At 42.1% G+C, this 14,044-nt stretch overlaps 1 protein-coding gene across 3 annotated transcripts in view; it reads left to right on the forward strand.

Annotated features, from left to right (window-relative positions):
* LOC117242761 overlaps positions 1-14,044 on the forward strand; it is a 66,804-nt gene that overhangs the window by 40,449 nt on the left and 12,311 nt on the right. For all 3 annotated transcript variants that reach the window (XM_033509679.1, XM_033509680.1, XM_033509681.1), the window contains exon 2: positions 11,883-12,617. In XM_033509679.1, the coding sequence (XP_033365570.1) occupies positions 11,883-12,617 (735 nt within the window). The remainder of the gene's footprint in view (positions 1-11,882; positions 12,618-14,044) is intronic.

Genomic DNA, 14,044 nt, shown 5'->3' on the forward strand with positions numbered 1-14,044 from the left:
AATGGGAGAATAAAGAAAGATATGATGCATTGTAAACATCTTTTTCAATTTATCGTTACCTGTTTTATCTCCTTGTGGTAAATGCTTTTATGGAAATTAGTAATCCGTTTCTTGATTGTGCAGCTATGTAATGAAATTTGATTTCAGTTTGATACATTGCAAACATCTTTTTCAATTTATCGTTACCTGTGTTATCTCCTTGTGGTAAATGCTTTTATGGAAATTAGTAATCCATTTCTTTATTGTGCAGCCATTTAATGAAACTGAGAAATGCTCGTATAAAAATGTATAGAAGTATAGTTGATCGTTTCTAAGAGGTGAGTCTGGCTTCAAAGAGAAAAATTGATTTGCTGTTTTACAAAATTCTACGAAAACTGTTGGTTTGAAACCGTGAAAGACAAATGCTGGAAATCGAAGACGTAGAATCTGGAGGGTGACGACGATGGTCGATGAGATTTCGGAGGCAGCGACACAGGCGGCAGCTGCCGTCTGCCAGGGCGGTCACCCCCGACGACGTATGCAAATCATCCAAGTATTCCCCTCGGGGAGCTGCATTCGTCCTTGCGCGTCCGTGAATACGTATAATGCAACGATTAAGAGACGAACACGTCTCTTGGGTAGGGAAAGCAATTAAAAAGCAGCACTCGAAGGTATTTAAGCGTCGACGGGACTCCGCAGCTGAGGGCGTCTTCGGCAAGAGGTGCTCTTGTGCCACTTGAAACGCTCTTCGCGCGGTGTACCGCATCATCGGCCGTAGTTGAGACACGGGTTGGGCTTAATTGCCGCCAACGTCGAAATTTCGAGCAATTTGCAAGCCGATGAAGCGACGACAGATGGACGCGGCAAGAAACGACTAGATACATATACACGTTTGTTTATAAATATTAGAGTACCAAATCATTGCATTCGTACAAAATAAAAATTCAAGAACTTGCAAAATATATATTTTATAAGAGTTAGAAAATTAACAATCATCTTCCAGTCTCATTGAAAAATTGTTGAACTAATTGAAGTTATATCGAGGGAAGTTGAGTTCAGGATTTTTTCTTATCAGGAAGCAAATCCTTTTGGCTAATGTGGTGACGTCCCAAGTAAGCTGAGGGCTTAGCACGACGTGACGAGGATTCCCCACGTTTCCTTTCGTTATTTAATTTTATTTATTGCTATAAGATTCTTGAATTCCCGCTTATCTTCATATAGTTTCAAACCGAATAATAACAACTCTTCAAATTTGTATTAACATTCTAAGCTTTATCTGAGTTTCTATAAATGTCATAATACTTGTGAATAGGAGTGTATGCATGCTATAGAGGTGGTTGAAATAAAGAAAAGAGAGCAGAAAGAAAGAGGAGGAATACGGGGAGAGCAGCGTGCGTATAGTAGGTGGGGAGGAGAGAAGGAAGAAATGGGTCTCTCCTTGAGCCTTGGTTCCGAGGGGAGCGGAATTTTGAAAACAGGTTATGGAGGCAAGAGGCGCGTGCCTGCCGACGTGTCCCACGAGTTCGGCAGCTGCGCTCGTCTGAATGGGAAGTGCCCCGAGCATGTGCGATCCACGCTTTTCGACGGAGGCATATGCGTGTACGGTTCGTGAACCGCTGGCTCGAGCCACCACGGCCAAATCGTCTACGAAAGATTATGAAAATATACACGATTCATATACCCCTCTTTCTCTGCTCTTTCTCCTTAGAAACTCCTCTTCTGTCTGCTCCACCCTCTCTTTCAATGTACCCGGGGTTTCAGTGCACATTTTATATCTACACTTCACATATTGTCGTATCTGGAGCTCTAGCACGTTATGAAATCTGCACCTCCCACTGTTCTTCCACCTTTTCACCGTCTTATTCCCCTTCTTCGGCTTTTGGTCGTTGGCGTTTCTACTATTACTACGCTGCCTTCCCTAGACTCTGTCCTGACTGTTATACGCTGGCTTAGCGCCTAACTGTTCGGGGCAGCTGATAGCCACAGACGGGGGTGGCGAGGCTTGGAGTTTCCGAGATCTTCGGGTTGCATCTCGTTCCTGTATATGGTTTTAACGTCTGCCTCTGCTCTTAAAGTGGATATAAAGCAATCGAAATTGGGATCTGTCGGGGATGACTACTGCGCCGTGTGTCCCGTGGTGAACGAAATAATTCCACTCCATAGCAGAAAACCATTCCATTTCCATTGCTCCATATCGGACGTAATAACGAAGCGAGTTCGTCGATTTTCACCTAACGACGAATCGCCTTGACGTATATACTCGTATACATTCTTACGATCTTCAACGTGTTGACAGTCGCGTCACCCATATTCGGGTGACAGCGAAATTTTTGGTCAGGTCGCATCGCCGTGTTCGGGCGACGGTAGTCTCCGGTCGAGCGGCGTCACCCATATTCGGGTGACAGCGAAATTTTTGGTCAGGTCGCATCGCCATGTTCGGGCGACGGTAGTCTCCGGTCGAGCGGCGTCACCCATATTCGGGTGACAGCGAAATTTTTGGTCAGGTCGCATCGCCGTGTTCGGGCGACGGTAGTCTCCGGTCGAGCGACGTCACCCACATTTGGGTGACAGCGAAATTTTTGGTCAGGTCGCATCGCCGTGTTCAGGCGACGGTAAAGTCTCCGATCGAACAGTGTCACCCACATTTGGGTGACAGCAAAGTTTCTGGTCAGGTCGCATCGCCGTGTTCGGGCGACAGTAAAGTCTCCGATCGAACAGTGTCACCCACATTTGGGTGACAGCAAAGTTTCTGGTCAGGTCGCATCGCCGTGTTCGGGCGACAGTAGTCTTCGATCGAGCGGCGTCACCCACATTTGGGTGACAGCAAAGTTTCTGGTCAGGTCGCATCACCGTGTTCGGACGACAGTAAAGTCTCCGATCGAACAGTGTCACCCACATTTGGGTGACAGCAATGTTTCCGGTCGGGCCGCGTCACCCGAATACGGGTGGCACTTATTTGACTACTTGCGAAGGTATTTGAAAAGTATTTTCCACAGGAAGTAATAAAACCATTGAATCGTTATAAAAGCAATACGAAAATGGTTTATTAAGAAAATTGTTTAGAATGTAAAACTTTAAAGCGTTCTATACAAAGCTGAGTTTGGTCCGGACAATTTGGACAATAAGTTGCTGTTTTCTTTAAATTCTACCGTATCTTTGATCGGCCCGTTCGACGTTTTTTATCCGCATAACATAGTTTGCGCGTGTCTTATTCTTCTTCATTTTTCCGAACGGCGATATTGCGCTGACTCCGTTGAAGACAAGGATTTTTTGTATTGTAAATCTTCTAATAGTTACATTCTTCCTTGTTGCAATTTTGCAAACCGTCAAAGCGTTTACAACAGAAATTCGCAGAAGGACTCGAACGCCAAGTTTTCCGTACCATTTGATTCCTTTTCCGATTGCGATGGCATAAGAAACCAACCAATCCTCGGCGTCTATATCGATGAAACGTACCGCAAACCGAATTAACCTTTCGCACCGGTTAATCTCTGTCGATCAGATAAAGAGAAAAAAATCAGGGGATCGGTCAAAGGAGCAACTTCAACTCGTCGATCTTGGCTCCAGTTCAGCTGGTTGGTAGCTATCGGGGGTGGAGATTACGGAGCCGGAGGAGTCCGAGACTGGCCCGCACCTATATCTCTCCCCTCGCTTCTCTTTCGCAGACAGGAGATTTCTTTCCAAGCATAACATATCTTAGGACTTATGAATTTCCGTGTTTAAACGAGGCGCAGCTGATACCAGACCGGTCCCGGAAGGACCAGGGGGCTCTTCCCTCTCTCTCTTTCTTTGGTCACATTGGAAAATCACCCCCCTCTTCCCCTATTCTCGCGCCCTGTTTCTCTCCATCTCTCGTAGAGGCTGCAGCAGCTTTTAAGAGACACGTGACCAGAGACACGCCCAAAATTTCTCGTATAATTCGAGAATCGCTGTCGGTGCCTGTCTGGATACGTTCATCCCGGTCGTACGAGGGGTTGGCCTGTCCTTTCGATTGATGTCTTTTCTCTGAGGGAAGACCGCGCCTCTGCTACTGTGAATCGCTTAACAAATTGACAGTCGAGTCGAAAAGCATACAAGAATCTGCTCTCCCCTTTCTTTCTTTTTCTTCTCCTCTTCTCATGCCAAGGTTCAAGATGATGCTGTTCAGTAGAATCGGTCAATAACGTCTATCCGGTTCGGGGAGTGTGTTCGCATTTGGATCAAGGCAAACAACGATCTTCCATGCGTTTCAGATTTTCCACGTTCGTTTGCCGGCCATTTACATTTTCTAGATCGCGTTTCAATTTTTCTACTACGCGTAACACGCGTCCACCTTTCCTTTCCATCAACGAAAGCGGATACGCCTTTACGCAACGGCTGCCGTGCTCCACAAACAATGCATCACGTTAATTTTTCGTTTTTGCTTATGTAAATATTCGTCGATCGGACTTACTGTGACGCGAGCACACTTGTAGAAAGAATCTTAATTACCCGGTGCATAGATGTTCTTATGTAACGTCCGCGGTATGGACCAATCAATATTCCACCGATATTATGCTATTTATACGCGCTTAACACTTTGACTGCCACGCCGAAATCACATGTTCCGCTGAGGACGCCACGGGAGTATTTTTACTATTCAAAGCATATAATGGCAAAGTAATAATAAATCGATGATGTAAGACAACATTCTTCCCCAATGGGCCGTTTGTGTTATTGGTGGTCACGGGTGACGACAATGGCGCCGTGGTAACAGCTGATAGCGACATATTATAACAAGGCTTCGCTTATTTCAACAAACCATTCGCTTTCGTTGTTTCGTCGCAAGCAAAACGTGCAGAATATATTGTTGAAACGTGTAGAAGATATTAGTAAACAGTATTTGCTCGTTCTACATATAATAGTAAGGTATGTTCACACTTCTAACCTCAATTATATGATTATAAAGCAGCATTTGCGATTATTTTCTAAGGTGTGTTTATAATAATATTCGTATATCACCCATCAAAGATATGGATGCAAACACAGTGCACCGTTAGATGCAACATTTGTTCTCTTCTTTTTTTTAATCGAGGTTCCAATAAAAATGTTTAATCGTTCAATGGGCACTTTTTATTTCAAAGTATCTTCTATTTATCGGTTATATTGAAAATGCCCCAACTGTCGATTTTCATTCAATTTTTGCAATTGTAAAAAGTTGCAAAAAGCAATGACGGCGTCACAGGAGAAACCGTGGTGGGTCATATATGACCCACGCGGCAGTCACAGTGTTAAACTTCGCGAGACTCGCAGGGAAGACGTTAGAACTCGCGACGAGATGGTTTCGTGTGGTTGCGAGTGCGCGTGTACTCGGACCTGTCCTCGACTCGTCGCAGACGTTAACGAATTGCAGACCTCTGACAGCACGAAGTTGTCGCGTTTATTGACACATCGCTGCTTCTTGGCAGCCCAAATAAATGGATTTTCCGAGTGGATCATTCGAATCGTTGTTTGCTTTCTTTCCAGACTACTAACGATATTAGGTCTTCCGAAAAGTTCCTTTCGTTTCATAAGGTGATAATAGATGAACGACAATTTCTGTTTTATATTATTTTATTGAATCGGGTATGATCCATGTTAGTGCATAATTCAATAAAGTAATATAAAATAAAGAACACTGTGTGTCTATTATCTCCTTATAAAACGAAAGAAACTTTTCGGACGACCTAATAGCTACCTCTTCTCTGAAATATTGGCTTGGCAACTAGGTGATTGCGGATTTTATCATTGGGTGGTAATAACAAAACCCGCAATCACTTAGTTGCCAACCTAATAGAATCTTCAAATAAAAATTCTCTACTCTCAGCACGAGATTACAAGACCATCGACTTATTCGTGTTACTACAAATTCACAACGAAGATTACACAATGCGTAGATATTATCGTTTGTTCTGATAAGATTACCAGTCTATGACATAAATTAGGCGCTAAATCAACAGCATTATGAAACAATTACTACATTGGAGCGTAAGGAACCATATTTACAGAAAAATCTGTGGAACGACATCGTGCGGACTATTCGCAACTTTCATCGTGTTAAGATAAATGTTCGATCTCATTTCTCTGCCAACAGATTTTAACACTTTACCGACCGATAGCAGATTAATCGAATTTTTGTCGCCGATGCTTACCGACCGATACCCTATTAATTGGCTTATTGTCGCCGACGTTTACCGACCAATAGCTTATTAATCGCCTTTTTATCGCCGACAATCTTTCTCATTATTTGAGCAGTAATTTGTTATTTACTACTAAGGTACCTTGCTCAGTTGTGTCAGTTGCGTTGCTTTCTAAGCTCCCACAGTTTTATACCAACTTGAAAAACATATCGTTCGCGATGAACGAAAAGAATGGTATTGGAGAGTCTAAACAGAAACAGAGCCGGCGCCAAGTAGAATCTGCGCCTGAGCTGCCGGTCAGACGTGCGTATACTGTTGAACCGCTAGCGGTCAGTAAAGTGTTAAGAGTGTCGCCTATGGAAACGTTGCTACTGGTTTGCGTCCTTTGCGGGCGTTCAAGTCTCTAATTGTCAGCGCGCCTTCTCTCACGTGTTCGCGATCTATAGTTCGATTTTGTTCCACACTTTTTCCATGGAATAACGTAGAGAAAAAAATTGCAAGATTTTAAGAAGCTTTTGGTAGAAAGATAGAGGAATTCGTGGATCTAACTAGGTGACACAAGAGAGGAGCTGCATCGTAAGTTAAAGTACGGCCCACGTGGTCTGCTCTTGATAATTGATCATTTCCCTCGTCGACGCGCCGTTAAACGCTTCTGCCCGGCGAGATCGTTCTCAACACGAATCGCGAACCGTCTTGAATTTAGGTTATTTTCTAATTGCACGCACTTTACCGTAACTTCCGGTCTCGCGGTGCCGTGCATCACGCTCCTCTGCACGTTCACTGCGTTTTTTACCATTTTTTGACAAGATTCACCGCCAAGATAATCTCGTTCTCTATGTTCATCTGTTATTTCCTTCTTGATAGAAGCTGTTTAAAACGAGGTAATCGTTTCTAACGAATTGTTCGAAAAATATTTGATCAACGACCAACTGCTTTGTCTCCGAGTTTCTTCGAAGTCTTTTTGTTGAAAGTAGAATTACATTATTCTATCGAAAAATTCATTCTCCGTGACAGTTCCCATTGTAAAGGCAGCTATAACAATAAAATCGAAGTTTCCGATCTGTATTCAAAGACAAAGCACGATTCACACGACACACCTATGGAGGAACTCGTTTTTATCTTTCATAGAATATCGTTTGAAAGGCGAATCAAAGTTTCTTATCATGCAAATGGAACACGATTCCTTTCAGCAACGTCTCTTTCAGCTTCGATAGTCAAACGACATCTCCATGTTTTTCACCATCTTTTTTTTTTCCTTTTTTATCATCGAACAGTTCCGTAGATCGCCATAGGCAAGTGCGAACGTTCCAATGACGATTGACGTCACGCAACTCGACGCAAGGTGGCAGTTTTGTGTGTCACATCTAGCGTGTTAAATCGAACGGAATCGACAACGTTCGAGTTCCGTGAAATCGTTGCGATACTGTAACACTAGAACTATCGATAGCTATTTAGCTATACGCCTTAGGCGATAGCTACACGAAGCCATTTCTACGAAAACCAGTCAAAATAACTGGTCTTTTAGAAATACCTAATAATAGAATATTTTTATATTTGTTGATTTATTACTTTCTTACAGAAGCAATTCCATGTTATGTAGTAGATTTTTCGTATTATTAATCCATCTGGGACCATCGTCTCTAAACGAGGATTGACACATTTATAAAATTGTAGAACCTGTCATTTTGACTGCTGTGGTATTTCTAGTGTTAGCATTTAGCGATTTAGCAATCGATCCGGAATTTTCCTGATAATTGATATCGTCATATCGAATGATACGTACAAATTTTGAAAATGTGTGACAAGTTGTACAAAACGAGGAAACTGGTTAATTGGGGGTCGATAAACAGATTGCAGCACCCTCTTCCACTTTGACAAGAACCAATTATATCGACTGGTATTAATATAAGTAGCCTTGATACAAAATTATTTTTAGTTTGAATACATAAAAAACAAAATAGAATTCATTATATTATTCTTTTAGTTATCGTTGCGAAAGTCGTTACGTCATTGCGGAAAAAGATATAACGCGAAGTAGGAATTTTAAAATGAAATTGTAAAACCAGTCAATTCGACTGGTGTGGTAGTTCTAGTGTTAAACACGCCTAATTTCCCCGGCACGTATCTATCCAATGAATCATGGCAACGACGATTACATGTTAACCGGTTGCTATCTTTCTACGTGACTTGTGGCAAATCACCTTCGACTCCGCCATCCACCAACTCTTAATAAATTCACGATGCTATTATAGTTAGCAGCGCTATTACGAGGTCGCGGTTTTTACAGAAACACTGGCAGGAAATATATTGGATTGGCAACTAAGTGGTTGCGGGTTTTGTCAATACCATCTAACGAGAAAATCAGCAATCACTTAGTTGCTAACCTAATACATAGACTAGAGTTAAACCGTTCATTATCGCGAGCAATATCGCGTATAACTTACGACACGTCTATTACTGGGACAAGGTCGTCGTGAAATCTGCAATGTCCTCTGAAAAACGATTCCGGTTGAGATCGGATCGGCTACGATCGAGTTCGTGCTCAATAGATCGCGTTCGTGTACTGTATGTACAATCGATGGATAAACGAGGATTCATCACGTTGATTAATTAACATTTTACCGACCGATAGCAGATTAATCGGTTTTTCGTCGTTGACAATTACCGACCGGCTTTTTGTCGCCGACAATTTTTCCCATTATTTGAACAGTAATTTGTTATTTATTACTAAGGTACCTTGCTCAGTTGCGTCAGTTGCGTTGCTTTATAAGCTTCCACAGTTTTATACCAATTTGAAAAACATACCGTTCGCGATGAACGAAAAGAATGGTATTGGAAAGTCTAAACCGAAACAGAGCCAGCGCCAGGGAGAATCTGCGCCTGAGCTGTTGGTCGGACATGCATCATATGCTGTTGATCCGCTAGCAGTCGGTAAAGTGTTAATGAAGCGATAGGAAGAAATAGGAGCACTGATGTAGCGTTTTTCTGGAGCAATGCCATTTCTTGAATATTAGGTTGGCAACTAAGTGATTGCGGAGTTTGTCATTAGATGGTAATCACTTAGTTGCCAACCCAATAAGATGTTGTATTCTTCGATTACTTTCATCCTACGAAATAGACGATTCGCTAGAAACAAAAAGCAGCTATTGTCGAGTTTTCTGATTTTCACTAACACGTAACAACACAACAGTGGAATCAATGGTATAAAAGATCATTTGTGTCATGACTTATTATATTATTGAGTGAGAATTATCTATTGAGTTGGCAACTAAGTGATTGCGGGTTTTGTCAATACTACCTAATGACAAAATCCGCAACCACTTAGTTGCCAACCTATTACTTCTATAAAAACAATCTGTCGCGAGAGTTACAAGTTTGCGATGTAATTAGAAATAATTGTGCGATATAAATACGCGCATAATGATCGTGTAAGATGATAAATATTTTGTTTCGAAAGATTGGAAGGAATATATCGTTGAATGTCACGAAAACAATGTATTGAGCAGCAATTATGAATGTTATTGCATTCCTTTTTTTCCTGGAAATCCACGATTAAGACTTGTGATTTTCTGTTGATAAGACCTCCGATTTCAATACACAGAGAGAACCACTTACATCGATAATTTACAAATACCGCAATCTCGTAAGAAAATAGATGGTTTCATAGAATTCAGACGATGGAAATCTCACTGTCGCGAAAAACGGATACGAACGATGGATAGGGTGCAACCTGATCCAATCGTTGGGAATAATCGACGCGAGGGTGGCAGATGGTTTTAAGGGACCCAAACGTGGAAAACAATTTCTTTTCGTGGCAAATATTTTACTTCCAAACAGAGCACAATGACAGCCTATGGTCGAATAGCGACACAATGGTTTCGTGGGTTTAACAAGGAAAAGCCTTGCATTTTGTGGAAGTGGCCTTTTCACAAAAGTATCCCGTTCACGTGGCCGTGTTCTCTGGTTTACACACCACCTCGATTTTTTCAAGAGGCGCCAACCCTCGAAACCGCGTGCTATCCATCGAAAAATATTTACCCATGGACATTTATATACCACGTTCCCCGACGATTTTCCATTTTCGAAAAACTTTTCTCAAGGAGACGTGTGACATATATCGATGAAAATCTCGTGTTTTTTTGATCACATTCTGAGATATCGAATTGCCAGATATTCTTCTACCCTTTGTACTGCTATGTCGAGTGTGACCAGTGGACATCAGTTTTTATCTCAGCAGCTCCTTTGTCGAGTCCCAGTCGACATTGTTTCACGTCCAAATCAATAGATTGCATCCTGGAAATTGTTTCAACATATATCATACATTTAAAAATTAGAAAGTACAACAATAGTGTGAATAAAACTGATATTTAAATGAATTTCTTTCCTCCTTTGTTTATTTAAATTCTCTTATTTTTTAGTTAAAGTAAGTTTAAATAAAGTTTAAATAAAATTCCCAGTGCAAAGGGTTAAAGATAGTAAATCGAGGTCGGCGAAAATTGAAGAGGTTAGTCGCGTGCGATGTGAACGTTACATTGTCGTACAATTTTCAGTGTATACATATGTATTGGGCTTCTTGTAGATCACTGCTTCAAATTAGGACCGTCGGACGTCAGCAAGGGTTAATTGCAGCTATTTCCATGATAAAAGGAACGTAGAGCAAAAGACTGCATGAATCACGCAACTAGATTCTCTAGATGCAACCTAAATTTCATTTATAACTACTAACAACGACCACTTTTACTTCGATAAACTACACAGCCACCTATCGCAACATTTTCTAACCTATTAAATCGGCAATCAAGTGATTGCAGGTTTTGTCATTAGATAGTAATGACAAAATCCGCAATTACTTAGTTGCCAACCTAATATATGAATCGCTTAATCCTCCTTCGAATAGATTGAGGTTAGAAATTCTACTGTGCTTAAGCGACTGCTGCTATTTCGAACTGAAGCCACATTTAAATTAATCTCACACGAATACAATCACTTTTCTATATAAATCCGTGATATTAATTTCTATCGATGTAAATATCAAGTGTTTCATGATCGAAGCAATTCGAGATTATGAAGATATCGAATGGCACGTAATGTGCAAAGAAACACATAAAATAACCAAAGTGAAATGTTATTTAGGTTGCATTTGTTAAAATGTGACACTGCATAAAGATCGACAGTCCATTCATAATTCCGCGTTAATTTACTAATTGAACTAGTACACTTTTATAGTATAAAAGTACAATTGCAAGATCGTTTTCCTACAATTGCAATTAACCATCGATACAAGCTATCGCACGCTTCTCTTCGGTAACTAAGTGATTGCTGATTTTGTCAATAGATGGTATTGACAAAATCCGACAATACCATCTATTGACAAAATCCGCAATCACTTAGTCGCCAGCCGAATATTTAGAAGAATCTAAAATAAAAAATCCAGCCGCTATTTTTACCCAAAAATTCCGTAATTCCTCGATCCCTTCCGCTAAACTAAATCGCCTAAATTTCTCCGGTGAAATCCCCTCCCTCCCTCCCTCGATATGCACTTACCACGATATAGAGGGCCCTGCATGTGGCCAGACGAGAAACCACCCGCACATACACGCGTCGATCCTCTCCAAGTAAGGATATATTATTCGGTTGCTTGTGTTCGGTTGGCACGGCGTGTTTAACTACCCCCGGGTGTGCGTGGATCAGCCGGCTAGATGAAGCGGAGCCGGGCCGAGATAAAACACACTGTAAACGGCCGGCCGGTCGGATATTTGGTTACAGGGAGGCGGCGGCACGTGCGCCGCAGCTCCGGGCCAGGTGGTGGAGCTCGTGCCGTTGAAGAAACAGAAGAGGCAGCAGCAGCGGGGGTGGGAGGCTACGTGGACGGCCTGGACGAAGGAAGGGGAGGATGCGATGCGGTAGGAGCGAGCGTGCTCGAGGAGGTTAGTTGCTCACCGGTGGCCGATGGCGAGGTCTGCTGCGGCGACAGCAGTACCACCACCAACTACAGCCACCGTCGTCATCACCTGCATCATATACATCGTCGCTATAGTCATCGTCATCAGCAACAACAACAACTACAGCGTCAACGATGTCACCAACGAAGGGACAGCGTGGCTAGCAACGAGCTGGTCGTCGACGAGGAAGCCGACGATGAGGCTACGTATCAGGACCAGGCTACCGCTGCTCCTCCTCATCGGGACATCCGTCACGAACTCCACCACCTACAACATCATCATCATCATCTGCATCATCACCATCACCACCATCACCACCCTCACCATCACCATCATCATCATCTGCATCATATCCATCAGCGACTGCGGGACGACAGACCGCCTTGCGATCGGGACGAAAACGCCGATCGCATCGTCCGGACCACCAGCAATCGCCACGCGGATGGTACCACCGCCACCGACAACCCTGCCACCGTCACTGCCATGACGAGAGGATGCAGGATCCCGCCCTACCTCGCTACTCTACTCATCCTCTCTTATACCCTCTTCGGTATAGCAGGTTAGTGCACGAGCCTTTTTTCTCTTAAGTTTGTCCATTTTTACGTCCGGTTGATCGTTATCGCGAGACGATAACGTGAAACACAGTGGTGGACCAGTGAAGTGATGAAATGATCTCGAGAATGAGCCAGTGTTGTCGAGAATTGTATCTGTGAAAACGATAAGATTGTAATCGTGTAGATCAACTCTGTTCGTTCGCAACATCGATCTAAGAAACTTTTGGAAAGTTTGAATATTTTTGCAAATTTTATTCAAATTCGACCGACTAAGATACTGTCAGATCGCAATCTATAGGGTTGACAACTAAGCGATTGCGGATTTTGTCGTTAGATGGTATTGACAAGGTCCGCAATCACTTAGTTGCCATGGAAATATACAAGTTTGAAACGCGTGTCACGTAAAATTGCAAAGGAAGGTATTACCGTGTGTTGATATAATTCGATAACGCTGAATTATAAGGTCAACAAATTACGACGTACACAGTCGATAAGTTAGCGTATACAAAGCGATCCCATTGTCCGTATTTAGAGAAGGCGAACTCGAGTGGACGCGTGGCAGCGACAGATTGCGAGAACGCGACACGTGCGATGCTTCCCGAGACCCTAATCGCTCGTAACAATTACGTACATACCGCGTGAATTATTCCGGCGAATTTGTACACATATGGCCCTGTAAATGGCCCTCTAATCTTTCTGAAGCGCATAAAAGGAAACTGGACAAAAAATGGAAGTAATTGAAGGAAATTGCAACAGAAAGTGGAAGTTTGCGAGAAACCAAATATTTCCCCAAATAACCAGGCATTTCTCTCTGTTAAACTTTGCAATCTTCAACTAACTGTGTTCAATAAATGGTTCCTTTTTGAAACCATAGTACCCATATAAAATTTACGATTATGTATTGTTCTTGTCGCGAATAAAAGATCATTCAGACACGTTTAGTCAAGTGGCAACTAATTTTAGCAACTTGGCGTGTGCCAAAATTTAGTCGGTTAGTTTAGTAAAACGTGGTAGTAGTTTAGTCAAGTGGCAAGTAATTTAGCAATTTACCGTATATGAACACTAAAATGTAATCAAGTAATTTAGTAAAACGATTTTGTCGTTTATTATGTTCTTTACAAGCTTCCAAAAATTTCATTCTTTTTTGTCCATTTCAAACAATTTCCGAAATTGCCCGGGAAATAGTTTTCGCCTAAACGATTACCAAATATCCTCGTTTCAAAAGATGGAAATCTCGACAGCTACCAGGTGCAGTGTACTTGACCAGATAATCTAGAAATTTGAATCTATTTTAAATCTATTGAACGTGTTTCAACGAACCTTGATATTCTATGTGATGTTTATACAAATAACAGACGATAAATTCCACTGTAAATTCGATGTACGCGTTTTTAAAGTAGAAACACGCGCAGAATCGTGTGGCATCGACCGT

This window comes from Bombus vosnesenskii, unplaced genomic scaffold (assembly GCF_011952255.1).
Source record: "Bombus vosnesenskii isolate JDL3184/JDL3185 unplaced genomic scaffold, Bvos_JDL3184-5_v1.1 scf7180000016278, whole genome shotgun sequence".
Classification (NCBI taxonomy): Eukaryota; Metazoa; Arthropoda; class Insecta; order Hymenoptera; family Apidae; genus Bombus; species Bombus vosnesenskii.